At 39.9% G+C, this 27,895-nt stretch overlaps 1 protein-coding gene across 5 annotated transcripts in view; it reads left to right on the top strand.

Moving 5' to 3' along the window:
• The first annotated feature begins 1,270 nt into the window (after positions 1–1,270).
• Positions 1,271–27,895, top strand: part of hbp1 (HMG-box transcription factor 1) — a 46,973-nt gene continuing 20,348 nt past the window's right edge. Inside the window, exons 1-6 of one of the 5 annotated variants that reach the window (XM_043713663.1) lie at positions 1,303–1,372; positions 5,907–6,056; positions 7,460–7,626; positions 11,613–11,805; positions 16,209–16,449; positions 24,305–24,437. In XM_043713663.1, coding sequence (XP_043569598.1) covers positions 11,637–11,805; positions 16,209–16,449; positions 24,305–24,437 — 543 coding nt within the window. In that variant the 5' untranslated portion in view covers positions 1,303–1,372; positions 5,907–6,056; positions 7,460–7,626; positions 11,613–11,636. Of the gene's footprint in view, positions 1,373–1,464; positions 1,483–5,906; positions 6,057–7,459; positions 7,627–11,612; positions 11,806–16,208; positions 16,450–24,304; positions 24,438–27,895 lie in introns of those variants that run through there. The other 4 variants (XM_043713664.1, XM_043713665.1, XM_043713662.1 and 1 more) reach the window with 4 other exon arrangements.

A 27,895-nucleotide genomic window follows, 5' to 3' on the forward strand; every position in this document is an offset into this window, starting at 1 on the left:
TAGTCACGGAGGGAACGTTTTTGTGGAAGCGGATAGGGGTGGGGAGGGAAAAATATCTCTGGTGATGGGGTCTGTTTGTAGGTGGCGGCAATCTCGGCGGCTGATGCAGTTTATGCTGAGGTTGGTAGGGTGGAAGGTGAGGATGGAGGAGGGGTGTTCTGTCCTTGTTGTGGTTGGAAGGGTGGGGTTTGAGGGCAGAAGTGTGGGCAACTTCAACCACGTGGGAGGGGAAATTATGGTCTTGAAAGAAGGAGGCTATCTGGTGTGTTTGGTGGTATGTCCTCCTGGGAGCAGATACAATGGAGGCAAAGGATTGGGAATACGGGATAGCATTTTCAAGGAGTTTGGGTGGGAAGAAGTGTAATCCGGGTGGGAAGTAGTGTAATCCAGGTAGGTGTGGCAGCCAGTGCGTTTGTAAAAATGTCACTGCTGAGTAGACGGGGACGAAACGTTTGCAACAAAAATTTCCAGCTCGGCGAACAGAACCACAACAACTGCTGAGTAGGTCGTCATTGATGGGCTGGAGAGGTCCAGGAAGGGTGGGGGGTGTCAGAGATGGTCCAGGTGCATTTAAGAGTGGGTTGGAATGTGTTGGTGAAGTTAATGAACTCCTTAACCTCCTCATGGGAACATAAGGTGGTGGCGATGCAGTCATCAATGGAGCGGAGAAAGAGGTGGGGAGTGGTGCCACTGTAACTACAGAAGATGTTCAATGTAGCCAACAAAGAGATAGGCATAGCTGGGGCCCATACGGCTGCCTCTGCCTACCCCTTTTGCCCATAAGAAGTAGGAGGATTCGACGGAGAATTGTTTCACCTGGCTGAGATCAGCCAAACTTTCCCTTAGTTTATGTTTGGTCTCAGTGCCATGGAGAAGGCTACGGCGGGCACACCAGCTACAGCAAACTAGGTTGGAGCAGAGGCAGGTGAGGCCATCCTTCTCACCTGGAAGGTCTGTTTGGGACTCTGTCTGGAGCTGAGGGGCCTGACAGGCTTTGCATCTTAGGAGTAATGTATGATGCTGAAGTTGGACTTAAAAGGTGAATGGAAAGTTACTGTCGAAGGTAACTGGATCTACTGGTTTACCAATCAGAGTGACTCACTCAAGGACTATCCACAGAACACCATCAATCCGGGAATTGGGTTTGAATGGGGGAGGAGGGGAAGAAATGGAGAGAAAAAAGCCTCTCCCGGCCTGCTCTGCGCGCTATTGTTTATTCCAAATCGTCACGCGGCCGCCGCCGTCCTCTAATGTGCGACGTGCCTTCCTTTGATTGACAGGCGGCGGCGGACCAATGGGCAGGCGGGATGTCGAGGCTGGCATGCCCGCCCCCTGTCGATCCAGTGGAAACTCGGTAATGGCGGCGGAGCTGGTGAGTGAGGCTGGAGGTGGGGGAGGGAAGGAAGGTGTGTAAACAGCGCTGGGTCGGAGTGAGGCCGTGAGTCGGGGGAAGTCTGTGCGACCGCAGCGGCGGGGAGGGAGGTTAGTAACGGCGGGGTACAGTAGCCTTTGTGTGCGCGGGGGGGGGGCAATGGTAGAAGACTGAATCCCCCCCCCCTCTCACTGCCCGTCCCCAGTGACAGTGAGAGACTGTGACGTGTCCCTTATTGTTGATGTGTTGGTTGTTTTTAATGGGTGACGTCTCTCCCATTCATTTCACCGGAGCCGGGACCGACCGTCAGATTAACTGACCACCTCCCTGTCCCCCTCTGAAAACCACTTCAGCTTTTCCTTCCCCCTCCCGCTTTTGATTTTCCAAGTTTAGCCTGAGTTGTTTTTGAGCCGTCAGACCGAAAAGAAACGGAAACTAGGGGTGGTGGTGGTGGGGGAAAGGTGTTAAAAGAAAAAGGATGAGTTACATAATGTCGAACGGCGTTGGTGTGGGGGGGGGGAAAGATGTTGGTGACTTTAATGCCGAGACAATTTTTATTGTACTCGACTTGCTTTCATTTTTAAACTGTCTGTAAACTTCCTGCCGACTGCAAGGACTTATAGTGCCCGATTGACGGATCGGTACTATCTGGGCTTAACCATCGCCCGCAGTTCGTGGGAGGGCTACATTAGACTTATTCTTGAAAATATATTTATGTATTTGAATGGGTATTGCAAAGATTTTAGCTTGATTTGTAATTAAACTGTGCTCTTACGCAGTTCTCAATGAATGAGCTGACGCGCAGGCGCACTGCCTGGGTGTGAGAGTCACATGATGATGTATTTAAAGTTTCTTCGTGTTTTGTGAGCAGGATCCAGACATTTGTTTACTGTCTGCACTTCCCCTCAATAATAAGGGCTAGTCTTTTGGAGGGGAGGGAGAGAGACAGGCGAGAGAGAATTAATGGCAACTGGCTTTGTTTGCCCTGTTTTTAACCTTCCTAATTTGGAGCAGTTCTTTGTTTCCTTTCACCCCCACCCCCACCAATTCAAAAGTTGTTGACATCAGGGAGATGTTAAGAAAGGAAGCTTAAGATCTGAGAGTGACGCAGATCGTAAACGCGTTTAAGATCTTCTGAATAATCAAAATAAACGTGTCCAAAGGATTATAATTGGATTACAAAACGTCTGAAAGAAGGACTATTTTGTAAATTGTGCAATTTAACAAATCGGTGGCAGACTATTAGGAAAAAGGGTAATGTCTACCTCTGCTGGATATGGTGCAGAATTGTGTAATTGTTTACACAATCAAGGCTGCAAATTAAAATGAATGGGTTATGGTAGTCAATATTAATGTTCAAATGAATTAAATAAAACTTTAAAAATTGGAGTGATCGCACATAAGTTAACTTGCTTACCATATTATTATTACACAATAGCAGAATTGTGGATTTTTAAAATCATTTTCTACACTATAGGGATTCTATTCAGGCCATTTGGGCCATCAAGTCCTATTGACCCTCTGAAGAACATCCAACCCAGACCCAGCACCCCTCCCCCTGCCAATCTTATCTCTAACTACCTTGGCGAACCCATCTAGCTCGCACATCCCTGGGCACTACAGGATAATTTACGATGGTCAGTCCACCTAACGTGCATATCTTTGGACTATGGGAGCAAACTGGAGCACTCAATGGGAATGCATGCAGTCAAGGGGGAAATGTGCAAACTCAGAACGGTCATCCAAGGCTGAAATCGACATGGTTCCCTGGCATTGTGAAGGAGCAGTGCTAATAACTTGGCCCTGATATATCACAAGTAATAGACCAAATGTTTTATTTCATTTGTGGCTCTTTATTCTTCGATTTTTTTTGAGTTATATGAAGCAATATTATATGTGATTATGCTGATGTCTGTACCAAGTAACGTAATGCAAATATTTCGCTACTTAATTGTAATGGAGATGTGACTTTCACAAAAAAGAATAGTTTTCAAGAGAAGTGGAGTTGTTTCATGCACTTTAAAACCCATTTACATCACATTTGACAATGTGTAATTTTGATTTCTTTTGTAGTTTTGTTTTTCTTAATCCATCATCCTCAAATATTAGATGGTTGCTGATTCTGAATGTAATTTTGCTACAGGCCAGGTTAAGGAGGCAGTTCCTAGGTGTGAGTTGCTGGAATGATGACCAAACCCCAGGCTGGTTTCTGTTGTTCTGCACCACAAGCTAACTGACCATAAGACATAGGAATGGAAGTAAGGCCATTCGGCCCATTTAATCATGGCTAATGGGCATTTCAACTCCACTTACCCGCGTTCTCCCCGTAGCCCTTAATTCCTTGTGACATCAAGAATTTATCAATCTCTGCCTTGGAGACATTTAGCATCCCGGCCTCCACTGCACTCTGCGGCAATGAATTCCACAGGCCCACCGCTCTCTGGCTGAAGAAATGTCTCCGCATTTCTGTTCTGAATTGACCCCCTCTAATTCTAACACTGTGCCCACGGGTCCTAGTCTTCTCGCCTAACTTAAACAATTTCCTAGCGTCCACCCTTTCCAAGCCATGTATTATCTTGTAAGTTTCTATTAGATCTCCCCTTAACCTTCTAAACTCCAACGAATACGATCCCAGGATCCTCAGCTGTTTCCATGACCTCTCCAGACGGTCCTGCAGCAACAAAACCAACTTTTTGTTAATTTAGTGATTTCTACTTTTGGTACTCTGGACAGTTTCAACCCTCTATTAGCAATTGTAGGATCTTTGATATAGCATCTAAATTTCATTTCTCTGCATATGTGCTGATGCTATTTCTAGTTTCAGGGTTGTGATGATGGCATACATTGACTGTTTTGCTGTGATTACTGTTGGATAATCTGAGCCAATATTTGAGATGAATTTTACTAATCTGTCAGCATCAACAGTCGTAATACAATTACCATAAATAGAAATTTCTGGAGGTACTTAACACTTGGTTTAAATTGACCTGAAAAACAAAATGTAGTTTAATGTTTCAGCAGCTGAAGTTTGAAAGTCGAAGTGAAATAGACCATCATGTAACTAAATAGAATTGAAGAGGAGAAAACAGCAAATGAAAATCAGGTAGTTGATGCCATTGTTAACAAGTGATTTGTGCGATAAATAAAAAGTAAACTAAAAATTTCAATTCTCTATCAGGTGATAATGATATGGCAGGCCAAGTTACCATATGGCAGGCCAAGTTACCATATGGCATAAATGTGTGGTCTTTTGTAACCCTTAAATAGATACAGTTAATTGGAAATGTATATGTACCTGACTTGTTAAATAACCACAATACAAAACAATCTTTTAAAATGTTGGCCTAGATCTCAATGAGTAAATATTGTGGGGTGGGGGGAATAGCAACTATTATAAAAGTCAAAAGAGATAACTCTGTATTTGGAATCACTCCCTCGGTTACCTTTCAGAAAAGAATACTTAATTTTGCACCATTTGGCACAGTGGTAGGGCAGCACGGTGGCACAGTGGTTAGCATTGCTGCCTCACAGCACCAGGGACCTAGGTTCAATTCCCACCTCAGGCAACTGTCTATGTGGAGTTTGCACATTCTCCCTGTGTTTGCGTGGGTTTCCTCCGGGTGCTCCGGTTTCCTCCCACAGTCCAAAGATGTGCAGGTTAGGTGAATTGGCCATGCTAAATTGCCCATAGTGTTAGGTGAAGGGGTAAATGGAGGGTCGGTGTGGACTTGTTGGGCCGAAAGGCCTGTTTCCACACTGTAAGTAATCTAATCTAATCTAATTTGAACATTTGAGGCACAAAACAACCTTTGCATTAAATGAAGTAAAGGTCCAAACCTGAATAATCCAACATAAATTGATTACATGTGCGGGGCAGCATGGTGGCTCAGTGGCTAGCACTGTTGTCTCATACCACCAAGGATCTGGGTGTGATTTCAGCCTCTAATGACTGACTGTGTGGAGTTTGCACATTCTCCCTGCTTGCTCGGGTTTCTTTCGAGTGCTCTGGTTTTCTCCCACAATCCAAAGATGTGCAGGTTAGGCGAATTGGCCATGCTAAATTGCCCATTGTGTTCAGAGATGTGTAGGTTAGGTGCATTAGTCAGGGGTAAATGTAGAGGAATGGGTTTGGGTGGGATACTCTTTAGAGGATCAGTGTAGTCTTTTTGGGTCGCAGGGATTCCAAGTATTGCACGTGACCTCTGGAGCTTGAATTGGACATCAAACTAGCTACTAGATTTATAGGCTAAATTATATTCAGTTTATAGATTGTTTTCAGTTACAAATGAATGTATGCAGTCATGTGTGTTTGACTGAGAACTAAGTGAATCTTTGGTAATGTTAAACAAAGGGAACCTGGAGTTATCAAAAAGTTGATGGGATTTGTTATGTAATAGTGCTCTCATGCAATTATCACACTTACCACTGCTAGTGTCTATTAATGCCCATTTGCTTTGGCAATAACAGTATTATGACATATGTGGCAACATTTGCTGTAGAGATGTAATTTATTGCATTTTTATTTTACTTCAAGAAGTACGAGTAATTGTCATCAATTCGTTTTTTGCCTGGGACCCCTCTGGTGGACAACAATTAAGACTCCAGAATTAAGCTGTATGTATAAGTAACAGCAATTCAAGAAAGACTCCAAGGGAATGGTTCCAAATACAAAAGTTAACTCTTGGTTTGTATTCTCTTTCCCCCCCACAATATTTACTGACATAGATCCAGACTGACACAATAAAAGGTTGGTTGCATTGTGATTAATTAACAAATCAGGTACACGTGTATTTCCAATTTAATATACCTTAACCGTATCTATTTAAGAGTTACAAAAGACCACAGATTTATACCATATGGTAACTTGGCCTGCCATATCATTATCACCCATAGAGAATTGAAGTTTTTTTGGTTTGCTTTTTATCCCTCAAAATCACTTGGTAGTAAGGGCATCAACCAGTTCAAATAATTCAAATGAACTATTTTCAGGTGCTTAATAGTGGCTATGTTGTGAATATTTTAGACCAGGCTGGCCAAACAATGACATTTTGGACTGAGAAATAATCTCCAAACAAAAGCAATTCAGTTGATTTGAATTTTTTTTAATTCTACTATTTTGTCCTCTTTATGTCTTCCTTGATTTGAAAGTTTTAAAAGTGCTGCTGTTGATCCTGTCACCTTAATGGTGAATAAAAACAAAATTGTAACATTTATTGATGTGCTTTATTTCATTGTTCGGTGTCATAAACTGAAGGATTGATGCAATAACTTGTGAAACTCTCAAATCAGTACTTTGACCTGCAGTACATATTAGGCAATGGTAACAAATGTGATAAAGGAAACTCCTGAATGGAAAAAAAGTGTAGCATTTAATAAATATACCTGTGAAAGTGATACATGAAATCTGTCACTTGTGACCATTTCACACCATTCGGGGTTACAATAATGTTGTTAGACATATTAATCAAGATTTGGAAGTTATTGCTCAATATGTTCAACTGATTTAGGAAGCAAAAATTATTTAACTCAGAATTTTGTGAATAATTAGCTTGAAGCAGAATAGTTAGATGGAGTTGCATGGTAAATTCACACATTCACAAAGTTCACAAGCTGAGTGGTATAATATGAAAGAATGTTTATCAAAGCAGAAGGCAGGGTCAGCAATGATTGTTTTGTAGGTGTTTTGCATCTGAATGCCCAGTTCTGTTTACTCATACCAAATGATATATAGACATCATCTTAGACCAACATCTGGTTATTAAATTAGAATTCAATTTGAGCTGCTTCTAGATTTTGCTGTAGATGCTTTGAGATGAAAGTTCTTGTGTAATATGCCATGGTTAGGACGAACAGTTGCAATGAAAGTACAAACCACAATTGGCAAGAGTTTGGATTCACAGTCCTGAATGTTGTTTGTCATTTCTTTCTTAACTGAAGTACTGCCATGTGGGAATAAGGGAGCATCTGTACTGTGGTTGGTAATTCTGAATAAATGACTTGGAGACCCTGTTTCGGCCCATGGTGAATCACAGGTTGCGTTACTTGAGCTAGCTTCACTAATTTGATCATTTTGTTTTTAATATGTAGGTGGATGGGATTAGATGGTGTATGCTTTAACACAACAGCTATGCTGACCAAATAAATGTGCCAAAGCAGTAACTTTCCTAAGTGATCTATTTCCGGATTTGGCAAGCCTGACTCTGAACACCGATGCAAACGTTTTGAGAGCAAGATCAGTCAAATTTTACTTGCAGGTAGATGCTTAAAGTGAAAAGACATCATTTCCAATGTTCTTCTAAAGGTTGCTAGTAGTAATAGTTTATTAGATCAACATTTTAAATGTGGGCATTTATGTTTATTACAAAAGCCATAAAATAGCGTAGGAAATGAGTTGAATTTTAAAGTAATCACCGAAAGCACTCATCCAGTTAATTCAGTAACCTAGAACAACATCCGTCTTTAAAAGCAAAACAGCTGTGCTATGTTTTTTATCAATTTGTTAAACCTTAACAATACAACATCAGACACAGTGGTAGTGTCCCATCTGTCCTGGACATGAGGTATAATGTATCTGAACAAGTTGAGTAAAATAAGCATTTTAGCTCCTGGCATAGCTGTAGGCTAAAACACCCAGTCTGGAATGCCTTATTGGAGGTTTCTGTTTTTAAAAAAAAATTCAAGAATGTGGGTGTCACTGGCTGGGCCAGCATTTATTGCTCATCCTTGGTTGTTCTACAGAAATTGGTGGTGAGCTGTTGTATTGATGCTGCTTTTGAATTTTTATATTTTATAGAAATGTGTCATTAGCACCTTTGAACTATTAAGTGACTTTTTTAGTATTTGTGTATTTTGATAAAATTATGAATCCTGTTTTGATTTAATAATTATATGGTGGGTGTGGAAACTCAACATCTGATGCAAAACTTCCTTTTTTTTCATACAACTCTGATCAGATCAACTTCATTTTTTGGGGGGCAAGAATTGATTTTCTATATATTTAAACTATATTTATTAAAAAAAAAATCTTGTAGACATACTGGTTTAAAACAACAGTCCTTGTTTGACAATCTGCTATTAATGCAGAAGGACGAGACCATTACAGTGGTTAGATTGTTAGTGATATTTAGATGTGCCTCATTGCAAGTTTGAATCTTTTTGTCTCCCAGTAATCTTTTGAAATGTATGGGCAGAAAGATTTACTACAGCATGTTTGGCAGGTATTTTGTTTGGGGTGGGTTGGGGTAGGAAAGTGTGACAGGAAAAAGGGAAGTTTAGCAGAATAAGGAAAAACTGTTTTGAATCTTTTGTCGTTGCCTTTTTTTTTTCTCCTGTTTTGTAATCAGTGATGTCTTTGTAAGACCATTATTGTCACATTAAGATTGAAAAGGCGAAGATGGAAAAATTAAAGGGAACTGAAAGAAGAGACAAAACAAGTAAAGTGCAATAATAAACTTAATGAGCATCTATAATGTAACGTCTGTAGTCCACAGCTCAATTTGAACTTTAACAATCCTCTAGTTTTGAAATATGAAGGAAAGGTGTTGATTTGTAGAATGTGAAGCAAGTCGCAGGCTATTTTTGGTAAGATAATATTTGCATTCTATCAAACCAAACCTCGCTTATAACCTGTTCAATATTTAGTTTGAAGTATCATCTTAGCTCAGTGGGGAATTTCTAGTTTAGTATGTTTTACAATTTTGTTGCCAAGCTAAAGTTTAATTAGTTTCTAACTTAAATCTTGTGGGTGCTTTTAGGATAATGTTTCTCATATTCACAAGATAAATAGTCAAATAAGGGAAAGGATATTAAGAAATCTGAAACTGCCTCTCATGGAGAAATTTCATGCAGAAGTCTTGAGCCTGAGGCATGACTTACTATTTACTTTGTACTAAGGTTTTATAAAATACAGATTAGTTTGTAATTATTTTGTTAGGTATTGTTGTTGATAGATGGGCAAAGTTCATTTTTGAGATTGAAGCACCTCTCTTTAACCGCTTCTTTTCTCCATCATTCTTGAATGCATTGTTGGCACCAAAATCCATTCCCATTTTTCCTGTGTACCATGCTTAAATTCTTCAAATCATATTTCTATTCTGTCACAGGTAACATCCAATGTGATGGTGACAAAAGCAAACTTTGGTTGACTACACTACCCTCCAAATCCATTACATTGTTCTCTCACTATTTGAATGCCCTCCCTTTGTTCCATTCTTATCTAATTATATTTGCAATGGCTTCTCTTCCTGCTCATGTACTGTTACCTTTGTCTGACAAGGATCTATCCTTAGTCCCCATCTACATGCTGTCCATGGCGATATTATCTGCAAGCTTCTTATTAGTTCCGTATATGCAGATGACACCAAGCTGTACCCCACCACAACCTCTCTTGATTCCTTCACTGTTCCTAAATTATCAGATTGCAAGTCCAGTGCTGAATGAACAGAAATTTCCTTCAATTAAATATTAGGAAGACTGAAGCCATTTTTTTTGTCTGCAGCTCCAAATTCCATCTTTTAGCTACTGACACCTTTCTGTGGCAGTATGGTTTGCAACCTTGCTGTCCCATTCGAGCCATAAATGAGTTACCAGTCTCACTCATGCCAGTAGTAAGACTCCTCTTTCATCTCTGTAACTTTGCCTGGTTTTGGCCTGTTTCAGCTCATGAGCTGCTGAAACCTTTTCGTGCCTTCATTTCTTCGAGACTTGATGTTTCATTGCACTCCTGGCTGGTTTCCTACATGTACCTTTCGCAGATTTTGAGGTCTTCTAAGGATCCGCACATATCTCAGAGATGTGATTGTTTGGAAACTACATCCTACTTTGGCTCTGCTGGTCAGGCAGTGTCTTGTTTGAAAACTCTCATCCATGTTTCACATCTCTAAAGCCTTACTCCTCCCCTATGTGTATTCTGTTGCAATCCCATAAATCTTCAAGTATTTGTCTCTTCCACCCCTCTAATTTTGTCCTCTCATCGCTGCTTTTCGTTGCACCAGGATTGGTGTTGCGCCTTCAACTGTATTGGTCCAAATTCTGAAAATGTGTCTCTATAATCTTCCACTCTACTTCACTTTTCTCCTTTTTAATGCCTATCTCAATGACCAAGCTTTTGGTTATCTGACCTAATTGCTTTCTGCAGCTCAGTCTTGTGTTATATAATGTATTATGGTGCTCCGGTAAAACGCCTTACGGTGTTTTATGATGTTGAAAGAGCAGTATAAATGTTTAATTGTTATCAAGTGATCGTTATAGTATCTTAACACCATGGCTATTTTACAAATGAGGAAAACACAGCTGATGCAAAATAATGACTACCAACAGCTTAATGGACATCTCTATCAGCTAGTTTTAATGGCTATTATTTTTTTATGCTGTACTTTATGAAGTGATTTCAAAAATAAGGGAAAAAATTGTTGGATAGAAGAATTTAATAGTATACATTTTTTTCCAAAATTATCTGTTTTTCGCTTATAACAAAATCAATACATAATTTGGAGAAATGGAGAAGTGCTTTTACTGATTTTTAGTGCTATCTTTTTTCTTAATTTGTCAATTCCTTGTATGACTGCAAATTCGATTTTGCAATACCACAATTGGTTACCCATCCTTAAAAGAATCTTCAAAATTCTTGTAAACGAGTTTTGAAATTTATTTCTAAGCTATTCAAGGGGGCCGTTACCTCTCCATGTATGTTTCCTTACCTAACAAACTGCAATTTGTTAATGCAAGTTTTAAAATTGCACAAGCCTACATTTAAGACCATTTATTTCTATCCATATGAGTTTGTGAAGGAATAAGCTATACAAACTTTAATCTCTTGTGCTACTTTGTGTACACCTTTATGAATGAAACCATATATAAGGTTGAATTACAGTGAGATATCTTTGCCTTACCTGGAGCCATTATGCTCTGAAATGTTGCTCCACCTGTAGATTATGCTGGTGTTTGACTTGTAATGTATAAAGTGAAATAGCGCTTTTTTTAGGGTGGGGTGGGGGGAGCATGGGGAGTAATGGTAAAAATGCCTGAAATTCTCTGTTCTTTTGCTGCTGTCAACCATCTGTTGAATGATTCGCTTCAGAATGTTCTGTTCACTTTCTGCGCTATTGCTGTATTTTTTCATTTGAACACATCCAAACAAATCCTCAGATTTAATTTAAAGTGTATACATAGTTTCCTCCTCAGATCTGAGCTGCAAACATAATTCTAGATTTTTGATATGTTCATTGCCTTTTCTTTCAAGTCAACTGAAGTTCAATGGAATAACATGGTGTGGGACATGAAAACGAAATGTACACCTAACAGAGTGCAGAAAGTTCAGTTTGTAGTCGACAAGAGAATTTCTGGGATGGACGATTCAATTGAGTTATTAAAGTGTAATGAAGATTTACCTTCATCACCGGGAAATGCAAACAATGACGAGACTATGGAATATGGTGAGCTATTTCTTAAGAATTTGAGATGTTCTTGATGTACTGTAGGTTGATTCAGTGTTTTCTAAGATAAATTGTCAAATGCTGGAAGTTTTCCCCTACTTCACATGTGAAACCAAAAAGCATTTAGTAACTAATGTTAACAGTGTTGTATTTATATAAACCTAGTAGCTTTAAGGTCGTATGCACTGAGTTTCTTTTGTTAATGATTTTACGGTTTTAAGTATGGTTCCAACATATGCCTGCTTTGTCTTTTGTAGTGTAATAGCAAGGTGAGTTGAATTTCTAGCCCTCACTTATAATTTGCTTTCTCACCATTCTTCTTCAAAAGTAACAAAGAATAACAACAATCTAGTAGCTTCTACTATAATCATTTGTGTACTACAGTGTAATCACTTCATTCTGAAAAATGTAGTCATGCTTCTAAAATCTGACAACTATCATTGTGATTAAATTAGACTGTTGAAGTACTGAACACTGGAAGATGAAAAATATTACATCTAGAGAAAGGACAAGGGAATTTTATTGGAGCAGATTAGTTTTTTTCAACAAAAATATCACAGTGCCCTAAATGGCTTTCATATATAGCAAATGTCACATCAGTCTATTAACAGGCTATGAGTATCTGTTCCTGCTGCAATCCCAACAGACTTAATACAGTATTGGTAAAGTTAAATGTAGGTTTCATCTGATAATTAATTAATTTTAAAAACACAGCTATCGAAAAGAGAGCAGTATTTTTGTTTGAAGAGGACCTAGTTTAATATCTTTAATTGGAGATTATATGGATTATGTTGAATGTCCAGCAGAGTTTCTGGATGTTTGATCCAGCTGGTCTGTGTTGGTCTTTAAGCACCAAGTAAACGTCCTTCTCAACCAACATGATCTAACCATATCAACGTTTTGTTGAATGTCCTTCCTTCATATGTTTACTCAGTTTCCCTTTAAGTGCATCTGTTTGTTTAGAAAGAGGTTTCTGCATTTGGATTTTGACAATTGAATGTATGTGGCTCTTTGACCTTGGCATGGGTAAAATATTTAGATTTTGTTCTTGCCTACACTTTGGTTAAATCACCAAACAGTGAAAGTTCTTGGATGTTTTGATACCAGTGTCTTTTTAATGGAAGCAAAAAATAATTTCAGCTATGTAGTGTAAGCATAAATCACTTTTAAGTCAATCATTATACAAATGCAGAGTAAAACACCCTAAGTTCTAAGTCAATAATATCTTTCAGGAAGACAGCTCCCACTTTACCTCTGTTACATCTTTACTACCTCCAGTAACTTTGTCTTCTGAATGAGATTGCTAATTAATTCCTGGTCATGAGCAGTTTTCTAATATAGACCTTGTCTCATAGATATCAAATCAATATTGTTCAAAATCATTTTGATCGTTAGTTCCTTATAGGCTGCACAGAGAGAGACTTTCATTCAATCAGTTTAAATATAAGTCATGATTTGGAGATGCCGGTGTTGGACTGGGGTGTACAAAATTAAAAATCACACAACACCCGGTTATAGTCCAACACAATCACCTGATGAAGGAGCGTCGCTCCGAAAGCTATTGTGCTTCCAATTAAACCCTGTTGGACTATAACCTGGTGTTGTGTGATTTTTAAGTTTAAATATAGAGTTTAATTGGATGTCATCAAGTCTTAACTCTAACCATTAAAGCTGTATAGATGAATGTAGGTTTTGCTTGTTGAGCTGGAAGGTTCATTTCCAGATATCTCGTTGCCCTACTAGGTAACATCTTCCTGTTCCTTTTCTCAGGGGGTAGTAGATGGGGTCTAATTTGATGTGTTTGTTGATAGAGTTTCAGTTGGAATGCCATGCTTCTAGGAATTCTCGTGCATGTCTTTGTTTGGCTTGTCCGAGGATGGATGTGTTGTCCCAGTCGAAGTGGTGTCCTTCCTTATCTGTATGTAAGGATACTAGTGAGAGAGGGTCATGTCTTTTTGTGGCTAGTTGGTGTTCATGTATCCTGGTGGCTAGTTTTCTGCCTGTTTGTCCAATGTAGTATTTGTTATAGTTCTTGCACAGTAGTGACCTCACCACAGGAAATAACATCACCGCAGGAAATGACATTACCAACCCAAAGAAACCCAAACATTTATAGAAAGCAGGAATTTTCAGCATCGCTTCACCTGAGGCCCACTGAAGATGTTACCTAGTAGGGTAATTAAACATCTGGCAATGAACCTTCCTGCTCAGCGAGCAAACCTACATCCAAAACCTCAATCTGAGCTACAAATCTTCTCAAAATTTGCTGTATAGATGAAATCTGTTCTGCTTCCTTTTGTAATCTTCACCATCTGTTCGTTAGCCAATATTCAAGGTCACGTTATATGCAGTCAATAAAAAGGAGTGTGGAATTTCTGAAATAGGAACACGGGAGCACCTATTTAACTACGATTTCAATTAATAGAATATGTTCATGCAAACCAAGTTAATTTTTGAGAAGGTGCTTGCTCCATGTTCATTATGGTACAATTCAGTGTTTCCTTTGGGTGGGGGTAGTGAATTTGGACAAGGTTAAGTTTTCATCCTCTTTCACTTTTCCTCAACATGTTCCTGACGTGCGGGCACGGTACTGATATTGGTTTGCATGCAGGGAGTGGGGGTGACTTCCAATGCCAATTTGATTGTAAGTGAGAAGAGAACAGGCTTCTTTAGGCTTTGAATAGATACTGGAGAGACTGCCACTGTTTGAGAGATTTGTGTTGAGTAATTTGCAATGTTTATCTATAATGGATAAGCTGTTTACCCATATGGAGCAATGACTTCTGTTATCTTCAGTGAGCATACCCTGTAATTTTAGGAGAAAGTGAGGTACATCTCTGGGACACGCACCAAGCAACCCTACTGCCCTGTGGCTGACCACTTCAACTCCACCAAGGACATGCTAGTCCTGGGCTGCATCCACCGCCAAATCCTAGCCACCCAACTCCTGAAGGAAGAACACCTCATCATCCTCTTTGGGATCCTCCGACCACCCGGTATCAATGTTGATTTCACTAGTTTCCTCATCTCCTGTCCCTATCCAAATCCAACCCTCCAACTCGGCACCGCTCTCTTGAACTGCCCTACCTGTCCATCTTCCTTCCCACCTATCTGTTCCACCCTCCACTCTGAACTACCACCATCACACACACGCCCCCACCACACAACCCCCCCCCCCCCACAACCTTCATCTACTTATTGCCTTCCAAGCTACCTTTGGCAATTTAACATAGAATCTGGTAACATTGTGTTTGGATGGAACAGGATGATAACATTTTACTGTTTCTCCCCAAAGACTGCTGAAACTATGTTTTCCAAATGAATGAAGGTATTCTTCCAATAGAACAGAGATTTAGCTGCAAAATGTGATTGACCAAACCCAAATTAAAATTTGATCAAGCTTTGATTCAAATAGCTTTCAATGAACAAAATGATAACTTGCATTTATATCATGTCTTCAATTTATAAAGTCACCCAAGGAGATTTACAAGGCCAGTATCATACAACACGAGGCACCAGATAATATGGTGACAGTTGATCAAAAAATTGGTCAGAAGCAGATTTTAAGAGATGCTATTAAAGGGGACAAAAAGATGGGGAAGTTTAGGGAGGGAATTTCAGAGTTTGGGACCTAGCCAGTTAAACACGCAGCCACCAATGATGGGTCAGTTTAAATACAGGAGGTGCAAGTGATCTAAATTGGAGGAAGGCAGAGACCCTCGGCTGTAGCGTTAGCAATTAAGAGATGGGAAGTGGCAAGGAGACAGAAATTTGAAAAGAAATATGAGAACATTGAAAGTACATGCATTGCAAAGCATTACATGAACATTAATATTGTAATATTTCAAGTGCTAAGATTTGAACTTAGTTTGAGTTTGTAGCATAACTTGACAGGACGTTATAATATGGAATTCATGATTATGAATTATATCTAATTTTCTACCGATCTTGTGTATGTTAACTACAAAATATTCGCTTCTTTCTACACATTTAAGCAAAATGTCATAGACTTAAATGCAACAGCATCACAGATTAACACCGGAACAGAAATAGACCATTCAACTCAGTTGCTTTAGCACTGGTTAAGATAGACTGGGATTGATACCACAATCAGTTACCACCGAACGCTTGAAGGAGACATGACTAAGAGAATTTTGAGGTTCTACTATTGCAGCCTTGTCTTGACCTCTACTTCCTGTGATCTTGGAATTGCACCTACTGTTCTGACTGTCTTTAAAATGATGTATTTTTGTCTGCCAGATAATGCATTGCTCTGAGTATCTGAGTTCAAATTATTTTTACAGTTCCAACTCTTTAACAATGCACAGATTTGACAAAAGTAATTTCTTTTGCAAATCATCTGATCACGAACATTGAGTTTCTATATATTTCTTGCTTTCTAGATGATCTTCCAGAATTGAAAGCAGTAGAGACTGACAGAACCATACCTACAGCCTTCCAACTAAGCAGTGAAGTGTCTCATCAAGAATGCCAGAGGTCTGCTCGTACCGTGTGCACCTCTAGATCACCTGATAGTGCCTTGCCACCTTTCACAAGTGAATCTGATGTAAATTGGCTGACTGAACTGGCTAATATAGCCACTAGCCCACAAAGTCCTCTCATGCAGTGCACATTTTATGACAGGTTTGTATATATTGTATATTAGTTGCATGAACATGTTGTAATGGCTGAAGATGTATGAATATTGCTGTTGAACATAACTGCCAACACTTGCTGTCAGTATATACAATTTAAACTTGTTGAATTATTTACAGCAAATTCTGAATATTATAAATGCTAAGACTGTAGGACTGAGCACAAATTTGGATATGATGGAGGCTTTCAAGAAAAGTACAACAATAATTGTTGGATATTTTATTCTAATTGAACAAATCAAATTAGTATCATGGAGGATGAATTCATAGAATCATGGGATGGTTTCTTAGAACGATAAGTTCTGGAACCAATTAGCAAACATAACATTCTAGATCTGGTAATGTATCATGCAACAGGATTAAGTTGCAATCTCATAAAAGAGCCTCTAGGCATGAATAACGTGATTGAATTATTTTGCATTCAGTTTGAATTTGATTCATATAGGTTAAGATTGAATAAGCACAGTCACAAGTGTATGAGGCCAGAATTATCTAAAGTGGACTGGGAAAAGTAGAAAATATTTTGTAACTCTCAACAAAAAAGTATTCTCTTGAGGAAGAAATATTTTTATGCAAAAAAATGCACCATCCATGATGTACAGTTAAGGATGCTATTCAGTTGAAAGAAAAGACTAACAATATTGGAAGGATTAGTGACAGACCTGAAGATTAGTAAGATAAGTAACATTTTACAAACCAGCAACAAATTACTTACAAAAGGGAGAAATTTTAGAATGAGAGACAACTAGAGAGAAACAGTTAAAGCTTTTCTACCAATTATATAAAAAAAAAGCTAAATGTAAAACTTGTCTGTTGCAGGGTGAAACAGGTTAATAATGGGAATCAAGGCAATTTCAGAGACTTTGATCAAGTACTTTGTATTTGTGACAAAACAGAAGTTGCTGGAAAAGCTCAGCTGGTCTGGCAGCATCTGTGAAGAGAAATCAGAATTAATGTTTCGGATCCGGCGACCCTTTCTCACAACAGTTCTAAGGATGGATCACTGAATCTGAAACGTTAATTCTGATTTCACAGATGCTGTCAGACCCGCTGAGCTTTTCCAGCGACTTCTGTCTTTGTTTCTGATTTACAGCATCTGCAATTCTTTCCGCTTTTACTTTGTATTTGTATTCACAGTAGAAAATACAAAAATCATCCCATGACAGTCAGAATAAAGATTGGAGGTAGGAATGAGAAACTTAAAATAATCACAATTACCTTGGAAAAAGAATGTCAAAACGTAATGGGACTGCAGGTGCCTGGATGTGATGGCTTGCATCCTCGAGTCTTCAAGGGAGTGGTTGTGGCCATATTGGGTGCATTGGTTGTAAACTTTCAAAATTCTTTAGATTCTGGAAAGATCCTAGCAGATTGGAAGAATACGTATGTAACACAATTATTCAAGAAAGGGACAAAAAGAAGGAACAATGTATAGGTCTGCCAGTCTAACATACATCACTGGGAAATGCTAGAATCCATTAGTAAGAGATAGTCACGGGGCAATTAGAGAATTGTAACATAATCAGGCAGAGTCACCATGCTTTTCTGAAAGAGAAGTTGTACTTGACAAAATAGCACAATGTGGGGATATGAGAGTTTGTTCACTTTGGCTGGAAGAATAGAAAAGCAGAATATTGTTTAAATGGCGAAAGACATCTGGTTGATGGATAAAGAAGTCTTCAGGATAGTAGATGGTGACTAGTGGAGTTCAGCAGAACTCCATGTTGAGGCCGCAAACTATACATGTTATACATTAACAATCTGGACAAAGGAACTGAGGGCGTTGCTAAATCTGGGGTTGACGCCAGGATAAGTGGAGGGGCAGGTAGTGTTGAGGAAGCTAGGAGGCTGCAGAAAGACTTGGACGTGCTAGGCGAGTGGGCAAAGAAGTGGTAGATGTAATACAATGTGGGAAATTGTGAGCTTATATATTTTTGTAGGAGGAATAGAGATGGTAACATTTTTACATGGGGAAAGGCTTTGGAAATCTGTAATATAAAAGGACTATAAATCCTAGTTCCGTATTTTCTAAAGGTTAATATGCAGGTTCAGTTGGCAGATGGGAAGGCAAATGCACTCTTAGCATTCATTTTAAGACAGCTGGAACACAACAGAACTGTAAGTTGAGGCTGTATAAGGCTCTGGTCAGACTGCATTTGGAATATTGAGGGTAGTTTTGGGCCCCCTATTTAAGGAAGGATGTGCTGGCTTTGGAGGGTATCCAAAGGAGGTTTACAAGAATGATCTCTGGAAAGAAGGGCTTGTCGTGTGAGGAACAGTTGAGGGCTTCGGGTCTATAGCTGGAGTTGGGAGAGTCTGATTGAAACTTACAGAATACTGAGAGCCCTGGATAAAGTGGATGCGGGCAATGTGGTTCCACCAATAAGAGAGACTAGGACCTGAGGACACAGCTTCGGACTGAAGGGATGACCCTTTAGAACTGAGATGAGGAATTTAGAAAATCCTGACGGTATGGAAACAGGCCACTCAGTCCATTGAGTCCATACTGACCTTGCGAAGAGCATCTCACCCAGACCCCCCTCCCTATCCTATCCCTGTAAGCGTGCAGTTTCCATGGCTAATACGCCTAACCTACACATTGCTGAACACTATTAGCATTTTACCATGGCCAGTCTACCTAGCCTGCACATCTTTGGACTGTGGGAGGAAACCTATGCAAATATGGGAGAATGTGCAAACTCCACATGGACAGTTGTCCCTGGAATTGAACCTGGGTCCTTTGGTGTTGTGAGGCAGCAGTGCTAACCACTGAACCATCGTGTTGTTTTTTCTTACTGGTCCTAATATCAACCTTTCCCTCAATCCCTCCAGTTGCAGACCTGCTGCTCTGGTTTCCAGCCCCCTGCCACTCTTTAAACCCTCCTGAGGAGCGTTATCAAACCTGCCTGTGAGGATATTGGTTCCTCTCCAGTCTAGGTGCAACCTGTCCCTCTTGTCCAGGTCCTCCTGTCCCAGACGTGGTCCCAATGATCGAAGAACTTGAAACCTTGGCCCCTGCAATCAGAGGGTGCTGCATCTTTGGAGCCCATTGCCAAGAATGCTGTGGAGACCAAGTCACTGAGTATATTTGAGACAGAAATAGATAGGTTCTTGATTAATAAGAGGATCAGAGGTTACAGGAAGAATGGGGGTGAGAAATGTATCAGTCATGATCAAATGGCAGAGCAGACTTGATGGGCCTAATGGCTTAATTCTGCTCATTTATCTTTTGGTTGGGCTGTAGTGTAGACTGATATGGGTGCCCTTGTACATGAATCACAAAATGTTAATATGCAGATACAGCAAGTAATGAAGTCAAGTGCAATGTTGGCCTTTAACACTCCGTCCCTCATTCAATAATGTAAGGAATTCTTGCTAAAATTACGATTGCCTTATTGGTACAATAGCACATAGAATACTGTGAATGATTTTGGTCACTTTAAGGAGGCTTTCGCTAGAGAAGGTTCACTTAACCTCTTCATTCCCAGAATTAACTATCTTGGAGAGGAAAGGATAAGCCATTTCATCCTATATCCACTGGAGATTAGAGGAATGAGTAATGATCTTTTTTGAATGTACAGGATTATGTGGGGGCTTGACAGGATGGATGCTGGGAAATCTAGGACAAGAAGGCAAGCTTTAAAAGCTGATGAGTCACCAGACTCAAAGCCTTAACTCTGTTTTCATCCCACAGATGCTGCCAGGTCTGTTCATTTTTGCCAGCAATTTCTGTTTTTGTCAAAAATAAGCAGTTTCCCTTTTTTAGGTTAGAGATCACAAGGAATTCCTTCTTGCAATGTCATATGTCATTTGATTTCCCTTCCACAGAAGACTCTGGAAGCTGGTCATTGAATAATTCAAGACTGGATTAGATAAATTTCTGATCGAGAATTGAAGTTATGGGCACAAGCTGGTTGTGGAGTTAAAACCATAATCAGATCAGCACAATCTTATCGAATGATGGTGGAGGGTCAGTGGATGAAATGGCCTACTCCTATTTCTTATGACCATATAATATGTGAAGCAATTACTGCAGACATTTTAGAGTCATATATATACAGCATGGAAACAGACCCTTCGGTCCAACCCGTCCATGCTGACCAGATATTCCAACCCGATATAGTTCGGCATTCTTTTTTGATTGCTTCTTGTGCCAATTCCTATTGATAACCCTTGAACAACTTCTCCATTCCATACTTGAGGCTTTCTATTAATTGCTTTGTGCAGTGGCAACTGTACATGAGCATATGGTCACAGGGTATTAGATCACAGAAGAAGGCCAATTCAACCATCGAGTTTTTGCTAGCCTTCAGCAAAATAGTTGAGTCAGTTCCATTTCTCCTCCAAATTAATTATTTTTTTCAACTTAGCTTCTATGGTTTAAAGGATGACAATAAAAGAAAGGAGCAGGACTGGGCTATTTGGCCCGTGACCCTGCTCCACAGTAGTTTTAAGATATTTTCACATTAACTTCATCCCTAATCTGTGCTATGTCCATTTTTATAATACATTCATGGGATTTGAATGTCATTGGCAAGGCCAGCAGCATCTATTACACATTCCAACTTACCTTTGAAATCTGGTTGTGATTAGCTACCTTGAAGTGCTTCAGTTCATGCAGTCTAGGTACTCATAAAAAGTTATGAAAGAATTCTAAAATTTTAACCCAGTGACAGTGAGGGATATAGTTCCGAATCAGGATGGTGAGTGGGTTGGAAGGGAACCTTCTGGTGGTGATAGTGTTCTTAAGTGCCTACTGCGCTTTTCATTCTTGGTGGTGGAGTTTGCAGATTTGAAAGGTGCTTTTGAAAGAGGCCTTGCAAATTGTTGCAGTGTACCTTGTAGCTTATGACATCAAGATGAGTGGTACAGCAAAGTGTGATGAGGACTCTGAAAGTTTGCGAAGGGGTATAGATAGTTTAAGCGAATGCGCAGAGATCTGGAAGATGGAGTACAATTGTGTTAAATGTGAAGTCATCCATTTTGGTAGGAATAACAGTAAAAAGGACTATTATTTGAATGGTAAAGAATTGCAGCATGCTACTGTGCAGAGGGATCTGGGTGTCCTTGTGCATGAATCACAGAAGGTTTGCTTGCAGATGCAACAAGTAATTAAGGTAAATGGAATTTTGTCCTTCATTGTTAGAGGGATTGAGTTTTAAAGGAGGGAGGTTATGTCACAGCTGTATAGGTTACATTGGGAGGATGTAACTGGGTAATTTTCCATTTTGACAGGTAGATGGCAAAATTGTAGCTATACTGGAACAATTAATCTCTAACTAAAGGCCTCCATCCCTGACACTATTTGCAGAATTTTTTTCTGGCCCTGTAATGCCCAGAATACTATTTCGTGCTTCACTGCAATAAATTATTTCAGCCTCGTATCTCCACAATCCACCAGTTTTCCATAACTCCTCTTGGGTTGGTACACGACTAAAGTATGGTGCAGAACAGTGGTTTCAGTGATTTTTAATGGCAATGGCAGTTTGTGGAAGCCTGGCTCCTTTCCTTGTCCTCAAGCTGCACATACATAACATTTGTGTGTCTCTGCTATTTGATTTAATTTCAAAATAGGATATGCTACTATTGGATACTGTTCAAGAGAGATTCACTGGGATGTAGAGCTTTGACTTATGAAGAACAGGTAAACTGGTTAGGCCTTAACTTCCTTGAAGTATACAAAATTTTGAAGGATCTTGACTGGATGGATATTAAAGATATTTCTGCCAGTGGGCTAATCTTGAAATAAGGGGACATAGCTACAAACGCATTTAAAACCTGAGGCGTAAAGCAATCTCTTCTGGAGGAGTAATGAATGTTTGAGCCTTCAGAATTGAGATTAAAAAAATCACAAAGTATTTAAAATGGAGGTAATTTTATTTTAAAAATCAAATTTTCTTTTGAAATATTGAGAGCTCTGAGGAGCTAGCATGAAAGAGCAGTTGAGGCCTGGGACAGATGAACCTTGATCTTGTAGAATGGCAGGAGAGGGGATGAATGGCTTATTGCTCCTGTTTCTTGGGCTCTTACGGAAGAGTCTACATTTGTGGACACCAACCTTATTGTCCTTGTGATTAGTCAAATAATCTGAATAGGAGACAGGTGTAAGTTAATGTGGATAAATACAATTCACGCCTTTCAATATATGAAATTTAATAATCCGTGTCCATTAGCTAAGATTAAAAAAGCGTGGCATTTAATTATAGTCTAACTGTGACAAAAATCAATGTTACAGCATTTTGTCTGAATCTTTCAGTTCCATTCAGGATATTACTCTATTTACCTGATGGTGAAGATAAATACTCAAAAATTTAAACCATTTTTGACTTACAAGGAAGTAAGTGGGATTGTGTCACCTAGCTTTGGACTGTCCCAGTGCACCTGAGCGCTCCATATGAATGACTGGCATTTCAATCTGGTCCAACAGCAACATGAAAGTTGTACAACAATTGGAAATCCTACTACAGCAACGGCATGTACAACCCAAGTATTGCTGCTTCTACTTCTGAATCAAAAATTAATTTTTCTCACTTTGGTTTGCTGGGCTGTGAAATGACAGATAAGTCCAATGTGTGATCTGCAGACTCTGTCACAAATGGGGAAGACAGTGCCTTAAAGGGTTGCGTTAGTGTTTGAAGATTTCTCTGCTACCTTCAGTGCCTTGAATTTGCCTCAGCATGTTTCTAACCAAGTTCCAATATACATCAGCCGACATCGGCCTTCTCCATTTTGAATCACGAGTCAGGGCCCCAATGAGTCAGCACGTCTGTTTGACTTATTCAGAGACTGCTTTAGGACAGCCATAAAGCAGGTCCACTGTCCTCCTTGGAACTGTCTGCATCAACCAAACTCCAAGTGGATGGCTTCCAATTGTTTCCCGAATCTGGGGACACTGATCACTCCGGATCATTCACCCACAATGTGGGCTGCTGAAGGCCGGTTTGCCTGTTTATGCTGGTACACTGGTCACTCTGGATCAATCACCCAGAATGTGCGCGCTGAAGGCTAAAATGATGTCCTGCTGAGCAGAGCTGGTTTTGATGATTAGCATCTTACTGACTGGTAAGGTGTCTTCGGAGAGGATACTGCTATTTAACTGCCACTAGATTTGGAGAATCTTGTAAGTGCATTGCATGTGGAACTTATTCACCTCTTGGACAAGCTATATTAGGTACCTCAAAGTATGTAAGAGCACTGGAGTCACTACCCAGTAAACCATGGCTATAGCCTTGGGTTTGAGATGCATGTTTTCAAAAAACCTTTTTTCCTGAGTCAAAAATTGGTCTGACACATTGGTGGTAGTGATGAATTAATGATCTATACACTTATCAGGTGGAAGGTCCCAAAGTGTGGGAAATGGTCCACATTTTCCAGAATCTCATCATTAATCGTAATTGGATAGGGTGGGTTGTTTTTGTTAGGTGAGCTGTTTGAAAAGGGATTGAATACAGCCAATTTTGTCATATCATTTGGAGAAAGTTTGGACAATAACTTGGAGCTCAGTCTCTGATGAAATAAAACAGATTTTAACAAATAGTTAGCTGATTTTGTTTTAAATTGGAAAATAATTTTGAATAAATAGATTATATGCCTATACTTTCCTTACCAATTGGTGTTGAATAATTTTTAAAAATCCCTATCCTTTAATGTGAAAATGTTTTTTTAAATGAAATCTTCTGTCTTGGACACTCTCCTACCTGGTAGCTTCACTCTACTTCAGAGGGACTATATTTGTTTTAATGGAAGTTACAAGTTTAACAAGAGTCTGCGCTATATTTGATCAAGAAAGTAAGCCATACTGTACATTTAATGTTTCATCTATTGTCATGGTTTTGTTTTTTCAGAGCTCCAGTGCATATAGTGGCCACAAGTAAAAGTTTACATTCCTATGCTCGTCCTCCTCCAACTCTCTCAGAAAGTGAAATCAACCTCTCTCCAAGTCATTGGGAAAAACAGACCAGTATAAAGCGGGAAAGGGTATGTTTATTTAATTTGGTTGGACTTGGACCATAAGAGGTTGGGTTGAATGCCCTAATTTTGCTCCTTGGAGTCTACTTTGCCATTTGATCATGGCTGATATTTTCTCAACCCCATTGTCTTGCCTTGTCCCCATAACCCTTGATGCCATTACTAATCAAGAACCTGTCTATCTCTGTCTTAAATACATTCAATAACTTGGTCTCTACAGTTGGCAACGGGTTTCACAAATTAACCAAGCTCTCATTGAAGAAATTCTACTTCGTCTCTAAAGGGTCATCCCTTCACACTGATGCTGTGCCCTCAGGTGCTAGTCTGTCCTACTTGTGGAAACATCTCCACATTCACAATATCCAGGCCTTTGAATACTCTGCAAGTTTCAGTCAGATCAGACCTGAAGTCCTAAACCACACTACATAAGACACGCCCTTCATCCCATGGATTATTCTCATAAATCTCCTCTGGACACCCTCCAACATTCTTCCTTGGATCCAGCACCCAGAACTGTTCTCACTATTCCAAATGTGGTCAGACTAGAGCCTTATACAGGCCTGCATTTGTATTCCTGCCTTCTTGAACTGAGTGATTACATTGCATTTGCCTACCTAACAGCTAACTGAACCTGAATGTTAACATTAAGAAAATCCAGACCGAGGACTGCCAAGGCCCTTTGTCCTTCAGATTTCTAGGTTGTCTGCCTTTCTTATTTTAAAAAAAGTCTTCATGCCTCTGTTCTTTATACCTGCATAACCTCAAACCTCCCACATTATATTCCATCTGCCCTCTTTGTCCACTTGCCGAGCATGTCCAAGCCTTCTGCAGCCTCCCCACTTCCTCAACGCGACCTGTCCAACCATCTAGCTTTCTGTCATCTGCAACAATGCCCTCAGGTCATTAATGTTTAGCATGAATAGCTGTGGTCCCAACACCGTCCCCTGCCGCCATCCTGGAAAAGACCCCTTTATCTCCACTCTGTTTTCTGCCAGTCAGTCTATCCTCTGTCCATCTGAATACTTTGTCCCTAACACAATGGGCTCCTTTCTTATTTAGTTGTTTCCTTTGTAGCACTTTTCAAAGGCTTTCTGGAAATCCAAATAGATTAGGTTCACTGGCGCTCCTTTGTCTAACTTGCTTGTTAACGCCTCAAGAAAATTGTAACACATTTGTCAGGCATGACATCGCCTTAACGAAGCCGTGCTGAGGTTGCCATGCACTTCCAAGTAATCCACAATCTCATCCTTAATAATGGATTCTCAAACCTCATCAATGACTGATGTGATGCTAATCGGCTTTTCGTTTTTTGTTTTCTGCCTCCCTCCCTTCTTAGACACAGGTGTTACATTAGCCATTTTCCAATTCTTGTGACCATCCCTAACTCCAGTGAAACCTGGAAGATTACACCAATTCCTCTACAATCTCTTCTGCTATCTTGTTCAGAACTCTGGTGTGTAGTCATTTGATCCAGTTGATTTTTCTATCTTCATACCTTTTCAGCTTCCTTACCACCACCTCCTTTGTGATGACCACTATACTCATCTTTGCTCCCTGACTCTGTTAAGTTCTGGTATGTTGCGAGTGTTTTCCACTGTGAAAACTGATGCCAAGTATCTATTCAGTTCTTCTTTATTTTATTTGTTCCCTATTATTACTACTCCAGCCTCATTTTCCAGTTATCTAATGTACACTCTTGCCCCTCTCTTAGGTATCTAAAGAAATTCAATTGTACGAATCCTCTTTAATATTGTTAACTAGTTTACTCCTATTTCATCTTCTCCCACTTCATATTGCTTTTTAGTTATCTTCTTTTAGTTTTTAACAGCTTCCCAATTATTTGGCTTCCCTCTAATCTTCCACATATGATATGCTTTTTCTTTTGCTTTCTGTATTCTCTGATTTCCCTTGTTACCATGGTTGCCCCATCATCCTCTTAGTATTTTTCTTCTTATTTGGGATGAATTTCTGCAGTGCCTTCTGCATTACTCCCAGAGACTCCTGCCACTCCACCATCTTATCTGCTCAACTGCCCTTCCAATCAATTCTAGCCAGCTCCCCCACCTCGTGCCTCTGTAGTTACATTTAGTCAATTGTAATACCATTACAACTGATTTAATCATCTTCTCAAGCTGCAGAGTTATTCTCTCATATTATTGTCAATGTGGTCCCTTTGGGTTCCTTCACCTTAAGCTTCCAAATCACGTCTACCTCATTACACATCAGTAAATCCAGAAATTAGTAACTCTGCTTCAAAACCATCTTGTAGACGCTCCTATATTGACATCCCCCATTGAGGTAATGCCTTTCTTACATGCCGTTTCTATTTCCTGATTTATTTTCTGCCCCACATCCTGACTACTGCTAGGAGGCCTGTGTGCGACTCCCATTTGGGCCATTTTTTTTAAACTTTGTGGTTCTTCAACCCAACCTGTACAGATTCTATGCCTTCTGACTCCAAATCATTTTCTATCAAATTTGTATTTTATTAACAAGGCAACCCTGCCCCCTTTGCTCATTTGTCTGTCTTTTTGATAGGACATGTATCCTTGGGTATTTAGTTCCCAGCTCTGATGCCCTTGCAACCATGTCTCTGTGGTACCCACAGCATAGTTCATGCCAGTTTCAATCTGCGCTACAAGCTCATTTACCTTGTTTGGTATATTGCATGCTTTGAAGTTCAAAACCCTCAATCCAATGTTCACTGCCTCCTTCTCCTAGTTGTTCCCTTATCTTTGCCTGAAGCTAGGCCTGACCCTTGCCATACTGTCTGTACTATTAATTGTTCTGGAAACGTTAATCTCTGCTGAGCGCTACCCGCACCCGACTTTTAACATTTTCCATGCACCTGAATCAGTCCCTCCATTCCTTAGTTTAATGCTTTATTCACAGCCCTAGTTACGTGATTCACCAGGACTCTGGTCCCAACACAATTCAGGTGCAGCCTGTCCCATCCGAACAGCTCCCTCCTTCCTCAGGGTTATCTCTTTTGGGGTAGAAGTGACCTGTACAAGAAGGACGGATTGCACTTAAATTGGAAGGGGACTAGTACACTGGCAGGGAAATTTGCAAGAATTGCTTGGGAGGATTTAAACTAGTAAGGTGGGGGGGGGTGGGACCCAGGGAGATAGTGAGGAAAGAGATTGATCTGAGACAGGTACAGCTGAGAACAGAAGTGAGTCAAACAGTCAGGGCAGGCAGGGATACGGTAGGACTAATAAATTTAACTGCATTTATTTCAATGCAAGGGGCCTAACAGGGAAGGCAGATGAACTCAGGGCATGGCTAGGAACATGGGACTGGAATATCATAGCAATTACGGAAACATGGCTCAGGGATGGGCAGGACTGGCAGTTTAATGTTCCAGCATACAAATGCTACAGGAAGGATAGAAAGGGAGGCAAGAGAGGAGGGAGAGTGGCATTTTTGATAAGGGATAGCATTACAGCTGTGCTGAGGGAGGATAT

Source organism: Chiloscyllium plagiosum, chromosome 23 (assembly GCF_004010195.1).
Source record: "Chiloscyllium plagiosum isolate BGI_BamShark_2017 chromosome 23, ASM401019v2, whole genome shotgun sequence".
NCBI lineage: Eukaryota > Metazoa > Chordata > Chondrichthyes > Orectolobiformes > Hemiscylliidae > Chiloscyllium > Chiloscyllium plagiosum.